At 42.3% G+C, this 21,078-nt stretch overlaps 1 protein-coding gene across 1 annotated transcript in view; it reads left to right on the forward strand.

Annotated features, from left to right (window-relative positions):
* The window catches only part of LMNTD1 (lamin tail domain containing 1), a 99,627-nt gene that overhangs the window by 52,172 nt on the left and 26,377 nt on the right, over positions 1-21,078 (forward strand). Inside the window, exon 7 of the mRNA XM_018556069.1 lies at positions 1,352-1,477. Coding sequence (XP_018411571.1) covers positions 1,352-1,477 — 126 coding nt within the window. The remainder of the gene's footprint in view (positions 1-1,351; positions 1,478-21,078) is intronic.

Below are 21,078 nucleotides of genomic sequence, written 5' to 3' on the forward strand. Positions count from 1 at the left end.
CTGAGTACGGTGATTGACGACTAGAGGGGGTGGGGGGGTCACAGTCACCTAGCGGACAATGCCATGCTGGTTGAATGGTGACTAGCGTTACCTTTACCTGCTAGAGACTAGGGACATTGCATTGGTCCACCACCAGGCTCATTGTACTCAGTAGCTATTCTGCATATTAACAGAACTATAAAGAATAATTGATCAGGATTAGTTAAAAAATGTTGAGTTACATTGACACCTGGGACAGATCACCATCATGTCACTACGGATTCAGAGTGTTTTTGATCCACCACTGAAGAAGTTGTATTATGTGTTTATGTTACTCTGACAGAGTCTACTCTTATCTATCTTGTGAGGCTGGATATTATGTTATCACCCACTGATAACCCCCTAATGGAACGTCTCCTCTAACCCCACCAGTGACAAAAAACAGCCATGTTTTATCTGGAGCCATCAAAGTGGTGACTTGCATCTTGCAGATAAGTAAACACACTGCAAGATTTGGATCTGTTGGGATGTTTGTTTCTTTTACTTTCTTTTATCATTTTAACGTTTTGTTGTTGGTTCGGTTCCCACGGTTCCCACATGGAACCCTGTCCACATGAAGTTTGTTTGTCCTGCCTATGTTTCTAAGGATTCCTTCCATAATGCAAAGGCATACCTGGTAGGTCTGGCCTTTGACAATCTCAAGGTGTCTGTCTGTATTGATATTGATGGGGCCTGATGTAAATAACTGACATACTCTGAATCACTGTGGTATTTTTTGTCGTTATCTAAAAGATTATAATGGGGCAATAGAGAGAATAATGTAAGATTTGTAATTTTGGTGGAGTTAAGCAGAAGTGGAGTTATCTATGATTTTTAGATTGTAAGCCCTCAGGGGCAGGCCCTCCTTACCATCTTGTCTTGAATTGTATTGTGATTGTAATGTCTTCATTATCTTTGTAAAGTGCTGTGCAAACTGTTGGCACTAGATATATCCTGAATAATAATAATATAATAATAATGTATTCAGTAGAGTAGGCAACCTTCTTCCATCTTTAAGAGCTAGCGTGGAGAAGAAAATGTTTTAAAGTACACACAAAAACTGAGCTTGAGTATCTATGGATGGCCACAGATGGGGAGATATCTCCACAAAAAGACAAGTAGAAATATTTGCTCATCATTGGGTGAGCTTTTGAAGCAATGAGACCCTTTCAAAGCTCTCACCTGTCCTTGATGGAGGTGCATGCAAGATACTTTGGCCTCTTTCCTTTTTCTCCATTGATAAGTGAAGTTTCTAGTTCACTCAGAGGGAGATTTGTCCAAATCTGGCCATCCGTCTACAGATCTCCTAATCATTCTATGTTTCCTCTGGCAGCTCATGGAGTTACAGATGCGGATGGATAATGACCAGATCCTGCTGGGACAGGCACAAGAGGACAACAAGCGTTTATACCGAAGGGTCGAAGAATTAACGTCTGAGGTGACAGCATTGGAGAAAAAGGTAAGACCTCAGCACCTGGCCAATGTGATACAGCTGTTATGGTTGTTGGGCTGTCACAATGCTACCAGTATAAAGTATCTTGGATAGTTAAGGAATGGATTAGGGAATGGATGGATGGACTTGTCAGGTGTTTTCACCTGTCTGTGTGCCATTAGGGAGATTTCCCCCTACTTCCTCTAAAATGTGATAATTTCCCTCTTAGTTGCTAACTTTAGTTAGCTAACTTTACTTGAGCATGAGTATCACGTACCTGAGTGGAGACTGGAAATGTGAGGAGGCCTCCCTTGCACTTTGTGTCCCGAGGCCTCTGGGGATGAGTACAGAGACCAAGTGGACAACAAGTGGCATGAGTGCCACTGTTGAGGAGCACCGTGCAAGCCGAAATCCAAGTAAACGAGCCGGGGTCAGTTCCAATAGGGCAAACGAAGTACAGAAGGGTAAGGCAGAAGAAAAGTCCAATAAACGAATCCAAGGTCAAGGGCAGGCAACAGGCAAGAGTAGTCAAATCAATTCCGGGTCTCAACAAGTCAAACAGAATATCACGGAGCACAGGAACAGGGAGTAGCTGACGATAATCCAGCAATCTGGTAGTGTTCAGGATGGGCTTATATAGGGGAAGTAATGAGTGAGCTAGGCAACTTCTAGTGCGCCTCCTTGGCGATTTTCCGCTTTGCGGAAATAACTTGTCTGCGCATGCGCGGGTTAGCGCGTTTCTGTGCATTACGAGAATGCGCCCTTTGCACATGCGCAGTTGGCGCGGAACTCTTACAATGAGTCTCATTTAACTATACTGTTTGTCTGCTCTAAATACCCCTGGCCAACACCCTGTTTGCCATCTGAAGACAATTTTGAATTGCCAGAAGAAGGAATCTCTAGGGTCTTACCATAATCCAAACTCTATCCCTTACAAGTTTCTTGGCTGTCCCTCAGCTGTGTGGGCCTGGAGAAAATGCTCCCTTCATTAGCACAGTTCTGAGCACATAGATGTTTCAGCTCCTTCAACCTTCAGGGAGAAATGGAAAATAGAGATTGAAGGGAAAAGCCATCAGCAAATCAAATGTGTTAGGCGCGTTCAGCTAATTTGGGAGGAAAGCTTTTAATGGAGTGCAAAATGAATGTGCGAGATGTTCTTGGAGATCAGCACACAATGTTCCAGCAGCCTTTCCTTCAGGGAGAACACTTCTCCTTTGATCTACGAAGAAGAGGGAATTGTCCAAGGGGCTGTGTTGTTAGTGAGGTCATAGAAATGTCAGAAGAGTAAGCACTCCACAATGTTAAAGCCCAATTCAAGGAGTTTGACCTTAACTCATAACATTTCCACTAGAAGTGATATTGAAAAGTAGAGCAGTAAATGGTGCATGCATTCAAATGAACACTATTGCATCGCACAAATACATGTATCTCGCATGGTAAAGCCTGCATTACCCCAATGGAATTTTAATATTTTTCCATATGCCCTTTTTACAATCCTTAAAAAAGAGACTGGATGTGTTTTCAAATGCACAAAGTATAATTGGCTATTAATATTCCTAAGTAATTATTGTAATAGATTGTTGATCCAGGAAGTATCTAATTGCCTTAATAGATCAGTAAGGATTTTTATCCACGTTGGAGCAAATTGGACCATGCTTAATAATGATTTTACGCCTTCCTCTGGCTGGTTTACAGTTCTGAGGATTCAGGTTTTTTAAATGTATTTATGTATTTTGGTTTAACTGGATTGACGTGTATCTTTTTCCAACCTATGTATATATGATAGTTGAACATTCACATACTCGTAGAGATACCTTACCACTAGAATCCCTTAGAAATTCAAGAAGCCAGCTTGTGAATCTACTTGCCAGCAATCATACAAAATAAAAAAATAAAAAGAGTACTTGTAGCCCAGAGCAAAACAACTATCTGGTTATATTCTAAGTAGCGGAACAGCTATGTTACCTATGGAACCTGTAAGGGCCCTACATTCGTAACCACATAATTGTTGGAACACAGCCTGTATAGCAAAACGTATCATGGCTAATATGTATGCGAGATTTCCAAAAACAGGAAGAGCAATCTGATTTTGCTTTATTATTTTAATATGCTTTTGAAGGTTCTCAATCATCCAGGTCATGGTATATCTGTAAAAAATAAATCAAAGTAACTGAACTTGCTGTATTTTTCTTGAAGCGAACATCTTCAAGAAAAATACAGCAAGTCCAGTTACCTTGATTTATTTTTTTTACAGATTTATTATTTTAAGCATTTTAGTTTTGTAATGAACTATAGGAGGAATGAAAGTTTAGTATTTATTCAAAATGGAAAAGTGATTGCAGTGCTGTATTGTGGCTCACACAATTATTTACAAACAATCTATGGGTAGGCAACCTTTGTACTCCAACTGTTGTAGAACTACAAGTACAATAAGGCATTGGAAGACTAACAGGCACAGGCATGTGGGATTTGCAGTTTCACCATGGCTGGCATGCTGCGGTTGCCTACACCTAAACTAACACAATCATATCCCCTAATGAAATATGTATGGCCAGCATAAGCCTATGCTGGCAGCTGCATGGAGTTCGCAATCTGGACACTGCTTTGTGTCTGACTGTGCAGATAATTATTCCAAATGGCTGCACCAAGATTTTATTAATAAACTGTAACATTAATCCAAACAAACTCAGGTGAAATGTTACTTTATCCATTTAGTGAACTGCTGCGTGTTCAAGAGCTTTTTTTTTTTCTTTCTCTATACAGCTTGCCTTTAAGCAAATCAATGATTTTAGAGTATTCCAAATTCTCAGATCTAAGCCCCTACCATGGTAAGCCAGGGTGTTATATTTGGCAGCTATTGAATAATGACAAAGCTTTTATCTTGGAATCTAGGACAGCTCGTATTTTTAGAATGGCAACAAGAACAAAAGTTTGCCGAGTAACTTTTTAATGAAATGCGGAATGCAGATTAATTTAGGTCATTCCCATAATATGCGCCAGGTTTGTAAACCAGGGCAACCTTCTGGGGCGTACCTGCCTTGTCTGAATCTCTCCCCCTTTGTACTGGGGACACAGAAACTGAATTTTGGGTCTGTAAAAGATGAAAAGTTATGTACGTGGGGTGTCTGAAAAATCTGTAAAGAAAAGTTTCCAAACTAGAGTTAGGGAGAGGCAGATCACTGCATAAGAGCGGTTGGCAAGGAGATCTCTACCCTGCCTTGAATAAGTCACTGTAGGGACTAAACCTGGAGGGATGGCAGGGGACATGCTGCTAGAGGACAGGGGACATGCTGCTAGAGGACAGAGGACATGCTGCTAGAGGACAGGGGACATGCTACCATCACAGAGAAGTGACAGATCAAGCCTTCTTGCTGGGGGAGCATCCCACAAGCGGGAAAATCTCTTTGTATGAGGTGCTTATTTTTAGAAGATGGATAGTGACAATAATTCATCAAGCAGCAATTGCAGCAATATAACTTAGAGTCTAACTCTAGGCTAATTTAAAAAACAAAACAAAACAATTGTCCCATAGCAGTAAAAAACAAGAAAGGCCGCAATTTCCACCGCAAACTTTCCTCAGTCCTGAATGATGTCAACTTGGCAGACTCAGGACACTGTGATTGCAGGGTGTCAGGGGCCTGTCCCTGGAAAGGATGTCCCCAAAGTGCACTTCTTTCACAACATACTGATGATGAGAGAGATGCTGGAGAATATCAGAGGAAGAGGTCCCAGCATTCTATGTGCTGACAAAAGTAAATGTATTGCATAAAGCATACCATACAAATGGGGTGGGGTCTTTCAGAAGGGCGTCAATTGTGCTGAAATGACGTATGATTATAAACAATATTGATATGCGGCTCTGAAGTTTAAACCTAAAAAAAAAAATGTAGTATGTTACGGCTTACCAGTCCTTGGATGTGGTGGCCAGAGGCATATCTACAACAAATTGAGCCCCTGGCGTCCCATCCAGCTCCTGGCAACCAGTGACATCCCCACCCGGCTTTTAGCAACCCGGTAAGCTCAGTAGTTGTAGCTGTAGTTGCTAAAAGTCAGGTGGGGAGATTTGTATGGCCCTTACACACAGGGCCGGCCTTAGGGGTGTGCGAGCAGTGCGGTCGCACAGGGCGCCATGGCAACAAGGGCGCCGTGCGGCCGACACAGCTCGTCCTGGGGGCGGCTTCTCTCCCCCTCACCGCTGGGCGCTGGCCATCCGATATGACAGCGCTACCGGCCCTGCTTACACAGCTGCCAGTCTGGTTCTTAGCAACATGGGAAGCTCTGGCTGGTGTGCTAGCCAGCTCCTGGTAGCCAGTGAGGCTACTGGTTGCCAGGAGCTAGGTGGGACACCAGCCAGAGCATCCCTGGTTGCTAAGAGCCGAGTGCGGTGATGTGTATGGGAGAGAAGTGAGTAGAGAAAAAAAGTCAGCTGTCCCGCAGGTAGGTGAACTTGCTGACTCGCTGACCAACGCTGCACCACCCTCCCTTCTAGTGCCACCCAGGGCATGTGCCATACCCTGGATACGCCATTGGTGTTGGCTGTATATATACACACAGGGTCTATATATATACAGTATATATATAATTTAATATAAAGAGTATGTATTTTCTTTATTAAGGACTAGAAAGTGTTATTATTTAATGTCAGCCAGGTAAATATAGAATATTTAATCTCAGATATTTCAGATTGATCACTGACTAGCTCTCAAGTTAAAAGACCAGATTTCTTTATGGCCAACATTGTGCTACAGACCCAAATAGCAGGGAGATCAGATTGCATAGACTGCAGGGTGAGTCACAAAGGAGAGTCACACCCCTCCCTCTTAGTTGTCTTTACAGAGGTTGCCAACAAGCATGCAGGCAGTGTTGGGTTCTCTTATTAGGGACTGAGTGTCACAGTGGCGCTTAGTTGACTTGTAATGTGGATATTTTATATATATTATAGATATAAAACATCAGTTTATAAACCTAAAAAATAAATCAGATGACTGCTAACTCTTAATGCTTTCCTATTCAAAGTATCTTCTAGTGCAGCGAAGCTCTTGATGTAGGCGGTATAAAACTTTCTGTACTTTCGGGAAGTAAAAAGTCCAATAGTTCCTCCAGCCCTGTATCAGCCTGAAAGTGAAATGTTCCTTTGAAATGTCTGGGTTCAGTGCTCTACTTATGGTGGCTAATCGATTAATAGAGACGTCAGCCTCTTGTCTAGTCTGATGGGAACACACATTTTCATTCGGTTTGCTGCTTTGGACAGGGAACGCGGAGTACGGACGTTCTGATAAGTTCCGCATTGATCGCAGCAGAAATAACTGCAGGAGATTGATCTGCGTACAGCTATTGATCACTTTTATAAACACCACAGACGTTTGGCTTTATGAGTCGGGCACGGTACAGATGCATTTCTCACATTCATTAGGGAAGGAGCACATGACCTAAAATGAACCTGTCATGATAGAAATATGGGGTACTGTCAGACTTTTCGCTGTTGCTAGTTCCGTGGTGCTCATGTTCATCCTGTGGCTTTGCGGTTTCGTGAAGGGCTGACCCAAAACAACCTGAGCTGAAAGAATAATGCAGGCAGGGCCAGATTTTCATTTTGGATGCCTGAATGCACGAATGGAAATCTGTTTAGCCTGAGCTGGCTCCCTTACCTGCTGTGGCACCTGCCTGGCTTTCACATATGCAGAGAAGGACCCTTGTGTGGCATAAGGCTGCCCTAAACACTTGTCCACATCAGACAGGCGTTTTGGAGGGCAGCCTTGCGCAGCGCCAGGATCCTTCCCCTCCGTTTGCAGAAGCCGGCAGTTCCTGTGTAGGCGCCGCTGATCTTGGAGGAGGAGGAGGGTGTATTTTGTACAGAATGCACCCTCCTTGCTATTGTTGGAGTTGTATCTTGACACAATGCCGGAAATCAGGCAGAATACGTACCTGCATGGCGCCCCTCTATGGAGATAGCCTGTTGTGGACACTTGCCTACTCTGCCTAATAGTAAATCTGGCCCTGAATGCAGGCTGCTATTGCTGACTTCTCCTTCGAGCATTAGGTACTTTTTCTGCAGATCAGAAATTCTGATCCAAGACAAGTATGGGGATTATCAAGTATGGTGATTATCAGTTACTGACATTTGGAAAGTTAAAGAAAAGCCAGACGTCCTTTTATATTAAGCAAGTGGGTCAGCATGATGTCCAGGCAACTAGTACGTTCAGTAGGAGACATCAGCAATGGCAGTATGTTTTCCTTTTGATAGGTTTCCTTTAACCACTTGCTTACCAGGGTGTTGAACCCCCTTCCTGGCCAGACCATTTTTCAGTATTCAGTATTCAGAGCTGAGGCACATTGACTGACATTTATTCAGACATGCACTGAAATTGTACTGAAATTAATTTTGTGTCATTTTTGGGGGTATACATAGAGCTTTTTTTTGTGATATTTAATCACCACTGAGGTTTTTTATTTTTTACTATATGAAGAAAAAAGTACCAAAAATTTTGAAAAATAAACTTTATCCTATGGTATGTTATGAAACACCCATTTTTTTGTAAAATATAAAAGATTGGGGTCACGTTAGGTAAATAGACACCAAACATGATATGCCTTAAAATTGTGTGCGCCTGAAAAATCGTAGAAAATGACCATATCCACAATTGGTCATAGGCGACGCTTTGAAAGCTTTTACCGCTCATCAATTAAGTGTTAACAGTGTTTAATGGCCCTAGAATTATTGCTCGCACACTCTGATGTTAGCATAACATGTGAGCCTCAATCGTCGTTTTCACACCTATTCGTGTTTTCTCTTGCTTGTGTGTGTACATGGGGGGAACTGTAATACACATCACTTCCGCTTTCAGTGATTGGAGGGGAGACAGCAGGTGGACGTGTGCTGATCTCCCTCCAATCTCAGTGTAGGGAGCTGCTGTGCTGGTCCCGGACCTACACGAGGGACAGCGGAGCCCGGGATAGCAGGCAGCGGTGGTGGGCGGCTCACACACCCCCATGCAGCATATAAGCAATTGGGCAGCTGTATAGGTGACTTAATGCCTATATGTAAACAACCATCGCTGGCTGTAAACAATGTTTGTTTCCCGCTCATATGCAGGTGGGCACAATAGAGCAGGGAAGCCATATATTTATGGCAACGCGCTACTAAGAAGGTGCCGCCCGGTATTGGATTGAAATGGTAAACAAGAACTCCACTTTACCCTTGCAGTGGGGCTACCCCCACACTGCATTGGTTAAGTGTTTTTGGTTTGTCTAGCGGCTTAGTTAAGTTACGTGATCCTTGGTCCAGCTAACTTTGGGCTGCTAGACCGGTCCTCCGGCCTCTTCTCCCGTGAGCTGCCTAGGGCGTTAAATATAACTAATTAACATTTTGTATCAGTTTGTGAAAACTGTAAGGAGCTGCTTATGTGTAAATGAGCTGATCATCTATTGCAGCCTTTCACAACTAGGGCGCTATGGGCTCCTCAGGGGTCCATCAAAGTTTTGTGATGGCACGACTCTGATATGAAGGAGGGACTGAAGACTCTGATCTGAAGGGGGATCTTTGATGTGATGGGGGAACTTTGATACGAAGGAGGAACTCTGATGTGATGGGGGTACTCTGATGTGAAGGGGGTACTTTGATGTGAATGGGGGTACTCTGATGTGATGGGGAAACTCTGATGTAAAAAGTAGAGACTCAGATATGAAAGGGGTGCTCTGTTGTAAAGGGGGCATTCTGATGTAAAGAGGACTCCTGATGTAAAAGGGGACTGATATAAAAGTGGCAATTTTGATGTGAAAAGGGGGAATTTGATGTGAAGAGGGTTTTTTTTTTTGCATGCCCACCCCCACCTAAAATCCATTACATTTTAGACTCGGTGTTTCGAGATTTTGCATACTTTTTAAAGGGTGCATTGACTGAAAAAAATGCTCACCTAGCGTACAGATGAGAGTCGTGCAGTAGATAATCCAGGGTAGAGTTAGGGCTTAGCGTACAAGTTTGATCTGGTGCTAATTAGAGAAAAACTAATTTCCCTGAATTTTCTGTGCACAATTTTTCGCCAATTACGCCACACTCAATCCAAAAGGAAAAACATATTTTGGCTTTAGATATGAAAACACTGCAATCATAGATCAAAATGTACCCTCACTATTGGAAGTCTGTAAGATAAAGATGACTTTCCCATCTGTACAAGCTGGATTCACATCGTCCTGCCATCTTTATCTGCTTATTGATGTCTGTGAGACGATGTTTTCTTATTGCTTTATCTGAACTGTCCATGAATTGCAACATCCAGTTACTAAAATTAGCCCATTAGATGATTCCCCATGCAATGTACACACCAATCATTATATAAGCAAATATTAAAAGGGTGTGACCCATGGACTCACGCCAGCCAATTAGGAGGATCACAATGAAACCAAAATAGATTAGAATAGAACACTGAGGCTGGGCTGGGATTATCCCTGTGCTCTGCATATCAATGTGCATATAAAGGACTCTGGGATGAGGACTGTGCGCGGACCTCTGATGTAGAGTTTTAAAGGAGATCTCCACTTTGGATAAATGTTCATATCTGAAAGTTTGATCAGCATTTTACAGTATAATCAAGCCATATCTAAATTACATGCTGTTGGGCTTATTTTATACTCTACCCTACTAGCTCTGGTCTCGTGCCTTATGTAAAAAATCTACTTTGTAAAAAGCATTTTTATTAAGTGGGCAAAAACTTTAAAACGTTGTAGGCGTTCACTAAAATAATACCTGGTGATCCTGCCATGGCAGTCCTTGTTCCCTGTTATAGGATGACATCTTTCCTGTTTTCCCAATTGTGCTCTTGCATTGCCACAAAACCTTCCGATGGCCATTTCAGCACACATTACACAAGCATGGTCCACTGTTGTCACCATCAGGAAGCCAGCCCTGAAAAATGGCATGCAGCCATCACATGAATCAGTGCATGTAGACAGGAAGTGGCTGCAGGACATCAGCAGTACTGAGATGCAACAAAGGATAATAAGAAAATGAAAACAAATATTTCACACAAAAAAGATTTCAGTTGTTTATGATACACAGTGCTTTAGCAAACTAAGGCTAGGTTCACACAGATGGCAAAGGGGGCATTAAAAATGGCCAAATTTTTACCACATTTCTCCACCACCTCCACCCACCTGCACACAAACATGGCGGCAACTCAGGACCATCCACATTGTCGCGATACTTCACAGTGCAGCGATTTGAACTCAGTATGAAAAGTTTGGCAGACGGCGCTGCCTGCCAATAGGTTCCCATTAACTGGACAGTGCCCAGGGCCGGATTTCCCACAATGGCCACCAAGGCCCGGCCTCGGGCCAGCAGAGAGTAGAGGGGCAGCAGGGGTGTGGAATTTTTATCGCCTGATACCCGGGACATTCAGTTCCGGGCACCGGGTGGGTAGTTTTTTTCTACATTTAGCCCTGCTTCGGGCAAGCAGGGCTAAATGTAGTGCAGGGAAGCCACTGCTCGTCTTGTACAGGTGAACTCGGCGATGCCGTCAAGATCACTTGTATGCAGCCTGCAGGTTAAAAAGTAAAAAATAATAAGATAAATAAATATTAAAAAAAGTTTAAAAAGATAAAAAAATATTGATTAAAAAAATAAAGAAAAAGTAAACAAAACTAAAACTAACTCTGCCGCCCCCCGCCATCTGGTTGCCATTCTCCAGTAAAGGGGGGGACGTTATGGCAGGGAAGGGGGTGCATTGAGGAACCTGGCCTTGAGGCAGCAGAGACAGTAAATCCGGCCCTGACGGTGCCATAACCCGGCGCCAACCACTTGGCAGGCAGTTGCGGAACAGTATGTCAATGTACAATCCAGATGAAAAATGAAAACAGGCCTTCAGCAGGCGGCAGTATTGCCTCCTGAATCCCTAAAAAACCACTCCTAAAAAGCGATCCACCATGCCGTCCGTGTGAAAGAGGCCTCAATGTCTGGGTTTATATCCACTGTAAACATAGCTTACCTGTATCAGCATCTCATTGTGTGCGCATGATTCCAATCTGCAGCTTGTCTCCTCTGTGTTTTTGTTTGCGTACACATGTTATTTTAACAGCTCACGGAAAGCATGTGCTGTATATAAATCATCATTTAATGGTTCCTGGTAGTGCAGGTATCACATCAGCCAGGTATGGGGAGCAGAAGAGCAGTTCATGTTCAATTGTATCTCAAGGTTGCTTTCTATACTTGAAAAACCTTTATGTACAAGCAGAACCGATCCCTCCACTCCACTTCCTGTACATTTGAAGCTGGCAGCAATTTTACATAAATAATACATGAAATCACTTTGACAGAATAAAGTATTGTTACAAAAGAACACTGAATTTTGTGTCATTTTTTTCCTTTGTCGCTTGTTTACAGTGAGATATCAGTCAGGCATTTTATGCAAGTCATGATGATTATTTTATGAAGAGTAAAAATGTAATATAGTAGGGAAGGGGGTCCGGAATCTAACACAGATCAGCCCCTGCTGCAACCCCTTACTTTGAGACTTGCTACAAAGTTACAATATTGCATTCTGATCACTGATGGGAGAGGAGACTAAGGAAATGTTTCCCCCTGTCTGAAAATGTTCATTGTTTCTGTATATTCCGAAAAATGGATGGCAAGTAAATGCTGCAATAATAGCTCATAATATAATAAGCCTTCACGGGCAGGGCCCTCCTTACCATCTTGTCTTGAATTGTATTGTGATTGTAATGTTTTCCCTATATTGTAAAGCACTGCACAAACTGTTGGCGCTATATAAATCCTGTATGATAATAATAATAATTAGGGATGTCCCGATGCCACTTTTTCAGGCCCAAGTACAAGTAAAGAGATATATACACCCACTCTATGTTTCCCATGTATCTCAGACATTATTGTTTCATGAATGAGGTTGACAGGGGCCAGCCTAGGTTTACCCAACCAGCCCGAACACATTTTCACAAATGTTTGTTGACTTCTCTCTGGGCAGGCGAACCAGTTTCTCTAAAAAGAGCCTTAAATTCACAGCTACAGTAAACTGTGAGTTGTTACAGGTGCTCCTTATGTAATGCTGGCATGGCGTCAAGTCGGTTTTGAGAAAACACATTCCTAGGAACGTAAGCTACTAACATCGACTTCAGGTTTGGCACGGACTGTATAGGTAGTTCAGAGCGCACAGGCAGAGTAGCAAGAGCAACCGTATCTAGAGAAGCAAATCAGGGGGAGCTGGGGGTTCCGGGGGACTACAAGCTCCAACAGGTGCTGCTAGTTAGAAGCAAGAGCTAACTGCAATGATATGTAATTAGATGAAAACCCTAAATGGATGACATTTAAGAGTGTATTTATAAACAATTCACAGAGCCATTCGCCCTGCAAAAATACATGCACATTACTTTAATTTCCTTGTTTCCTATGCTCCTCAGTGCCATCTAGTGGCCATAATGCTGTATGTACCTGATATTACATTTGAGCTGGAAAGAAAATATCCTCATAACATTTGGTTTTGGCTCCATTTGCACTGAACTAATGTACACGCAATTTTACAGGGTGAATGTAAATTGTTAATAAGTGCACTCCTAAAAATGCTAGGGGAGATGCAGAGGATGCTGGCCTTACAGTCAGCACCTGGCCATGCCTAGTTCCACCCACTGCTTCTTGGATTGGCAGCACTACCTCTGTTACTGAAACCCTCCCACTGTGAGCTGCCCTGTCTGGTTTGGGGAGCATGTGAGACGCAACTGAATGAGAACTTGGCTTAGTCAGGGAAGGTTTTGTTTACTTTAAAGCAGAATGCCAGGTCAAAATGTAGGGACCAGTCTAAGAGCACGCCGGCTTGGAGAATTGGGTGAGTATATCTTTGTTATTTTTGAACCTAGACAAAAGTGAGCACTTAAAGAGAAACTTTACCCATATCTTTAAAATAACAACAAACAAACCTTTAGAAATGTTTAGTAATGACAATCTACAAACACATACTTCTAGACAGTGACGGAACTACCAGGGTCGCAGCGGTCGCCGGTGCGACCGTGCCCTGGCGTTCTGCCACTTGGGGGGGTGGGGCCCAGGAAGGAAGAACGGGCCCGACTGCGGCAGTGGAGTAACAACCGGGGGGCCCTCTGGAGCTGCTCCTCCGAGCGCAAAGGCAGACGGACGAGCGGGAGGGGGTTGAGTCAGTCGCCAGCAGTGAAGCGGGCAGGCGGGCCGGCAGTGAAACTAGAAAAAAATGCCAATGAATCTATAAAACCTCTGTTTTTAACGCATACTGTTGACCGGGTAATTTTGATGTGGGGACGCACTGGGGGTCACAGCGTGCATTTTTGGTTGCTGGGCCCCCAGTGCGTCCCTGCACCTTTTGAGGAGGAGTAGGCTGCCTCCCAGGCACACCTGCATTGAATTTATCAACTTCATTAATATGCTCACACTTGAAGACTCAAATAAATAGAGTTAGGACCACACTTTGCAGAGGTGCCTTGGCGCGGCAGTGTGGCTTCTACATATTTTTGGCCAAAAGTTTGTGCTACTAATACCTCTGTTTTTAACGCATACTGTTGACAGGGCTACTTGTTTTGTTGCAGGCTAGCTGGTAGGTGCGCTGGGGATCTTTTTGTGTTTTGTATAGAATTAATTAAAACAGCCTTCTATCAAACAGGGGACTACAAGTCCCAGCATGCACTCACTGTCCCTGTACACCTTTCACATATCACCCAGTGAACTACTGCAGGGGGCTTGCATGCTGGAACTTGTAGTTCCCTGGGTGATTTATATGTGGGGGTGTACAAGGACAATGAGGACATGATGGGACTTGTAGTTCCCTGGTTTATGTGGTGGGGTGTATAGGGACAATGAAGGCATGATGGTTGTAGTTGAACTATAAGTCCCAGCGTGCCTTCATTGTTATACCCCCAGGGGCCTGGAAAGGAAGAAGTGACCGCCGAGGCCCCGACATTGCCTCCTGGGACTACAGCTCCCAGCAGACCAATGCTCCGCAGCACGGGCACGGGGGGAGGGGGCTTCATGGCTTCTTGCACCGGGGCCCTGAGGTTCCTAGTTACCCCTCTGCTTGTAGATAATTGCCGGCTTTGTATTCTTTGCATACCTTATTTCTCTTTTCTTTCCCAGTCTTCTGACAGTTGCCATGTTAACTAAGGGTGGGTTGCTAGCTCTCCCTTTACTTCCTGGAACTCTGGCACATGTGACTAGACATATGACCATGCACATCATCTTAGGGGAGGAAAATGCCTATCCTTGAGATCTCATGAGATTACAGGTGAGATTTCCCAGCAATGCCCTGCTGATGTAACCTTCCTAAGATGCAACGGTTGGGTACAGATTACATAATTTGTGCCAGAACTGGACCAGGAAGTAGATGAACTCTATTTGTAAGTAAATGGAAAACAAGTTTGTTTAACTAATGAATGTAAGATAATTTTAAATCAGCATTCAGAGCTGCATACTGATGTGTTTTTTAGTGAAAGGGGGTAAAGGTCTACTTTAAATCTTGCAGTGCGGGGGTAGCTTTAGGAAGCTTGTTCATTACATAGTAACTGGATTGGGTCATTATTTAGACTGTCATACAGGAGCCTTTAGTTGTATTTGGGTGTAATAGACTTTAACTGGCTCCTAAGGGTTATACAAGCTCCTTTTAGCTATCCTGGAACTGTTCTTGTGGTAAAAAATGTCTCTTTGTTAGCTGGATCATGACGTTAGATATTGAGGAACCCAAATCCTAACATCAATAGAATGCAAATGATTCGAGGAAATGGTCAGGGACTATGTTCAAGAATTTGCCTTCGTAATAGCATCATATGTAACAACCAACATGGATTTATGAAAGTCCATTCAGAACGACATATTACGTTCTTTGAGGAAATGAGTAACAATTTAGATGGAGGAAGGGCATTGTATGTACCCCATAAATGCTTAATTCAAAAACTATGGGCTATAGGTGTTGATGAAATGGTGTGTACATGGATAGTTAGCTGGTTACAGGAACGTGTCCAGAGATTAAATGGTTCATTTTCTAAATGGTCTAGATTCGTGAGTGGCATGCCTCAGGGTTCTGTCTTAGGGCCAATGCTGATTCAACCTGCTTATAAACAATATTGAAGTTGCCATTACTAGTTCTTTTTCAGTATTTGCTTATGATACCCAAAAATGCAGGGAGATAAACTTGACACAAGACATAGCAACGGTATGGGTGCTAAAGAAAGGCATTCAAGCTACTCATTGGGGTTGATTTACTAACCTTATAAACACACCACTAACATGTATACACCTCTGTAGTGTGTTCCCTCCCAGCATGATCTATGGGTGGAATATAAACACTTTTGTAGTGTGTACACACCCAGCAGGTGTGTTGTGCAAAGCCCTGCATGAATTGCAAGGTGATGTTGTGTAAATTAGCTCTATGTTGTGCTGCTTGCGTTGATGAATGCAGGAATGTAAATGCATGAGCTAACCATTTTTGTCTAAACTGTGAAGCAACATTATATATGCATCATGTGCATGATTTTTCCATATATGGCATTAGTGGAAATATGCTTTTAGAGACTTTTTGGTTGATAAATACGTTTTGCTGTGTGAAAATCACACGCACCTGGTGCGTGCGTATGTTTAGGTTAGTAAATCACCCCCTCAGTGTTGCATCATTCATTATTGCAATAATAGATCACTTGTTTTCGATTGCTTGTCTTTAAGTCGATCACAAATCACTAAATCATAACAAAAGACATATTACACTGTTTTGCCAAAGCATTTCTACATTTATCATAATCTCTTTCCTATACGGCATATGACTTAGATCTCAGATCTACAAACTAATTGTGCAGTCATTAACACAAGAAAGCGATCCGTTTACTCGTTCTTTATCACCTGCCTCACATTGGTTTAATGGCGCCCTTTACATTTTCATCAATTGTGTAAGAAAATGAAATGAAGGGCAACCATAAGTGGAGGAGGCCAGACAAAGGAGCATTCCCACTGATTATAATGTCTTGATTACGACGTTTTGTGAAGATGGGAAAACAAGATTATAGAGTTCTCACTTATATGTAAATCATAGGCAGGGGATAATCATGTGGTGTGTAGTTAAAGAGGACACGGCTCTTTAAGGGGAAGGAATATCCCCCTTCAGTACACACTCTTAAACCCTCTCGCTGCCAAGGCTTTTTTTGGGGTGTTTTTGCACACATGTTATAATCCACATTTTAAGCAGTGTTGTGCAAAGCCCTGCATGAATTGCAAGGTGATGTTGTGTAAATTAGCTCTATGTTGTGCTGCTTGCGTTGATGAATGCAGGAATGTAAATGCATGAGCTAACCATTTTTGTCTAAACTGTGAAGCAACATTATATATGCATCATGTGCATGATTTTTCCATATATGGCATTAGTGGAAATATGCTTTTAGAGACTTTTTGGTTGATAAATACGTTTTGCTGTGTGAAAATCACACGCACCTGGTGCGTGCGTATGTTTAGGTTAGTAAATCACCCCCTCAGTGTTGCATCATTCATTATTGCAATAATAGATCACTTGTTTTCGATTGCTTGTCTTTAAGTCGATCACAAATCACTAAATCATAACAAAAGACATATTACACTGTTTTGCCAAAGCATTTCTACATTTATCATAATCTCTTTCCTATACGGCATATGACTTAGATCTCAGATCTACAAACTAATTGTGCAGTCATTAACACAAGAAAGCGATCCGTTTACTCGTTCTTTATCACCTGCCTCACATTGGTTTAATGGCGCCCTTTACATTTTCATCAATTGTGTAAGAAAATGAAATGAAGGGCAACCATAAGTGGAGGAGGCCAGACAAAGGAGCATTCCCACTGATTATAATGTCTTGATTACGACGTTTTGTGAAGATGGGAAAACAAGATTATAGAGTTCTCACTTATATGTAAATCATAGGCAGGGGATAATCATGTGGTGTGTAGTTAAAGAGGACACGGCTCTTTAAGGGGAAGGAATATCCCCCTTCAGTACACACTCTTAAACCCTCTCGCTGCCAAGGCTTTTTTTGGGGTGTTTTTGCACACATGTTATAATCCACATTTTAAGCCTGGAAATCACTTAAAACCCCCCAGAGTTATTATTTCCTAAAAGAAGAGACCCTATAGAATAATATGGTGGCAGTTGCAAATTTGTGTCGCATGATATTAGCGCAACTGTTTTTCAAACCCCAAAATGTAGTAAAAATTATACTTAAGTTTAATTTAATAAACACAAAATAATACCAATTTTTTTTAAAAAATATTAAAAATGAGGTTATGATAAGTAAATAGATCCCCAACATGCCAAACTTAAAATATGAGTGCACCCGTGAAACGATGACAACATACGATACCCCAAATTGTTCCGAGGCGACGCTTTAAAAGCCAGTACAGGTCATTCATTTAGGGTTACCTGTGAATATTGGCTCTAGAATTATTGCTCTCACTCGGGCGCATGTGATGATATCTAACATGTGTAACTCAATCAACATTTGCGTATGTAGGTGCACCCGACGCGTGTTTACTTAGCCACCAGAATCGCTTCCAGTTTAAAGCTGACTGTCGGCTTTACACAGCTTAACAAAGTCCGGGCGGCGTCTTTTTAGAGGAGCACGCTGCCAGTGATGTACGGCATTCATCTCTGGCAGTGAAAGGGTTAAAGGGAAGGAATATTCCTATTCAGTACACACTCTTTAACCACTTCAAGACCAGGTGTTTAGACCCCCTTCCTGGCCAGGCCATTTTTCAGTATTCAGCGCTGCGATACTTTGACTGACGTTTATTCCGTCATGCAACGCTGTACTGAAATGAATTTTATACCATTTTTTGGGGACAGATAGAGCTTTCTTTTGGTGGTATTTAATCACCACTACGGGTTTTATTTTTTATTATAATTAGGAAAAATTATTGAAAATTTTGAAAAAAAAACGTTTTTTGTAACATTATGTTAGGAAACATTTATTATTACCCAGTTTTTTGGTCAAATATAAAAGATCAGGTCACGTCGGTTAAATAGACACCAAACATGTCAAGCTTTAAAATTGCGCGCATCGCTGCCCGTTTTGAAATACCGGCGCGCGCAAGGGGGCGTGTCTGAGCGGACGTCTAGAGACGCCCGCTCAGATCGAGAGAGCTCCTGGCCGGGCGTTTTTTTACTACGGCCGGCCCGGAGGTAGTTAAGAGAAGAGCATAGCAGTCCTAGAGTGACAACACTCACTCACCGTACTGTATCTATGAAGGAGCTGTGTTATAATCCTTAGACATGGAGTGTATTAGGACTTTCCATAACATATGGCAGTGTTCCGTAGCTGGGAACAATGAAACGTAGTCAGCACATGTAGAGAAATAACAGGAAATTATCGGCTCACAAGATTTCTGGCAGGATCAACAGATTTTTTTTTTTGCACTTATCAAACAGATATAACAAAATGCTTTCAGTCGTACATTTAATAGACCTAAAAAGACCAAATAAGTTCATTGTTAGGGTTAACACGCCCTTTAGATCTCATTATAATGTCATTTAGTAATTTGGCCACTTTTACTTGGTTTGCAGGTTGTAAGTTGAAGTTCCTTTTTTGTGTAACAGAAGTTACTGTAAGAAATGCAGCCCAAATATATTCTCTGCATTGCACATCCCTAAACTTATAAGAAAGTGTCTTTGTGTAAACCTGGTGCAAAAACCAGCAAAGCAGCTCCAACTAACTACCTCCAGTACATGTGATCTGTGAACCCAGAGCAACCTGGAATGAATTATATGCATACCCCACTACCTGTGACTGAGGGCATTATTCCTGCTCTGCCACTTTGATAGTTCACAACAGTTACTGATGAAAGTATCGCTCACACAATCGTCCCTCTCTTTGGCACTGACCCTCTGACCCGCTCCTTCCTCCATCCCTCTGCCACACTTCACTAACAATGGCTACTTGTCAAAGCGGAGGAAGACACATATACACACACACACACACATATCACTTTATGTGTAAAATATTGTTTGTCAGACTTGTGACTTTTGTTTTTCCTGTTATATGCTCTCTTATACGAGTGATTATTTTGTTTATTGCAAGCCGTATAAGTACCTGCATTTGATCCCTTATCAGACTATTACGGTCTCTGGCTGGAGTGTGAGAGGAAGAAGCAGCCCAAGCCAGTTACTTAATGTGCTGGCAAGAAGGTGATAGGGGGGCAGAGCAGAGTGATAGATGAGATCATCACTGTGCTGCTTCTCCTTTCACTGTCTAGTCAGAGACTGGGGCGGACCCAGGATGACCTGAACTCACAGGTTGAATGATGCTGGTTGCCAAATTGAAGACATCTAGTGGCAGAAAAAAGAACTGCAGGGGATATCTCTGGATTTAAAGTGAATGTTGCAGCAAATGCTGGTTTTGTTATTTTATCTTTTAATGGCCTATTCATTTTTTAGCATTGTTGGCTCTAGTTCTGTTTTAAGGCTTTCTGTATTACTTAACATCATGTAAAATTAGATCAAAGCACTAACCATTTAGGGGCTAGTTGTCAGGGTACCATGCACAGGCGTCCTCACACCACATGCAGGTACCCACGCAGGATGACCAAATTAATATGCCCACACAGGATAGGGTTCTATGCACAGTTTATTTGTTACCATCAAAATGTATAAAGGCTTCGGGGTGGGTGCCATTTGAAAGACATTACAGCTGCTAGATGGTACCAAGTAACATAGGAAATTCCTGTTCTCCTCAGCTCCATTTAGTGGCTGTAATGCCATAATGTCTCCATAAAGAGGACCTGTGACACCCTATCTGCTATTACATAGGGGGCTTGTTAGTCCCCTATGTGATAGCAATAACGTTAGTGTAAAAAAAAAAGTGTTTAAAAATTAAATTAACATATAAAAATAATTTTAAAAAATGCAAAAAATGTTTTTTTAAAGTCCCCCCACCTGCACACACATACATTCGCAAAAATGCGTGCAAAAACAAAACTTTTGCTACACATGTTACATATCGCTGCGATCATCAGAGATGAGCGGTAAAAGCTTATAAAGTGTCCCCTATAGGAAATTTGGGGTAATTAATTTTTTTGCCGCTTCACGGGCGAACACAATTTTAAGGCTTGGCATGTTTGGTATATAGTTACCCAATGTGACCCCATCTTTTATATTTTACCAAAAAATGGGGTATTACATTCTGTTTCTGTGCACTAAATTTCATTTTAGTGTATTTTTTCCTATAAATACTGGTTTGATAAACATTTGCGCAAATGCCATGCGACATAAAAAATTGCAACTAGCATTTTTTCATTCTACAGGGCCTCTGCTTTCAGAAAATATTTCATTGTTTGGGGGTCTGAAGCTATTTTCTAGCCAAAAATTCAGATTTTATCATGTGTGTGCAAAGGACAGAAAGTGGTTAAAAGGGATCCTTGCAGTAAAGGTAACACTGGCAGTGTCGTATTTTTGGCGAATTTTGCTAACACCCGGATCATACACTGAAGAATAGGAAAGAACAAATGCTGCACATTGGGAGGGAAAAGCGGAAACAGTTCAACAAATTGATTATTTGCCTTTTTCAAACAATACGCCTGCGATTGCTCACTCGCTGTGGATGTTGCTGTTATCTTTGTGTTGCCCTCAGAGGGGGGGGGGGGGGGGGGGCGGGGCC

Source organism: Nanorana parkeri, unplaced genomic scaffold (genome assembly GCF_000935625.1).
Source record: "Nanorana parkeri isolate BGI_ZX_2015 unplaced genomic scaffold, ASM93562v1 scaffold224, whole genome shotgun sequence".
NCBI classification, from domain to species: Eukaryota; Metazoa; Chordata; class Amphibia; order Anura; family Dicroglossidae; genus Nanorana; species Nanorana parkeri.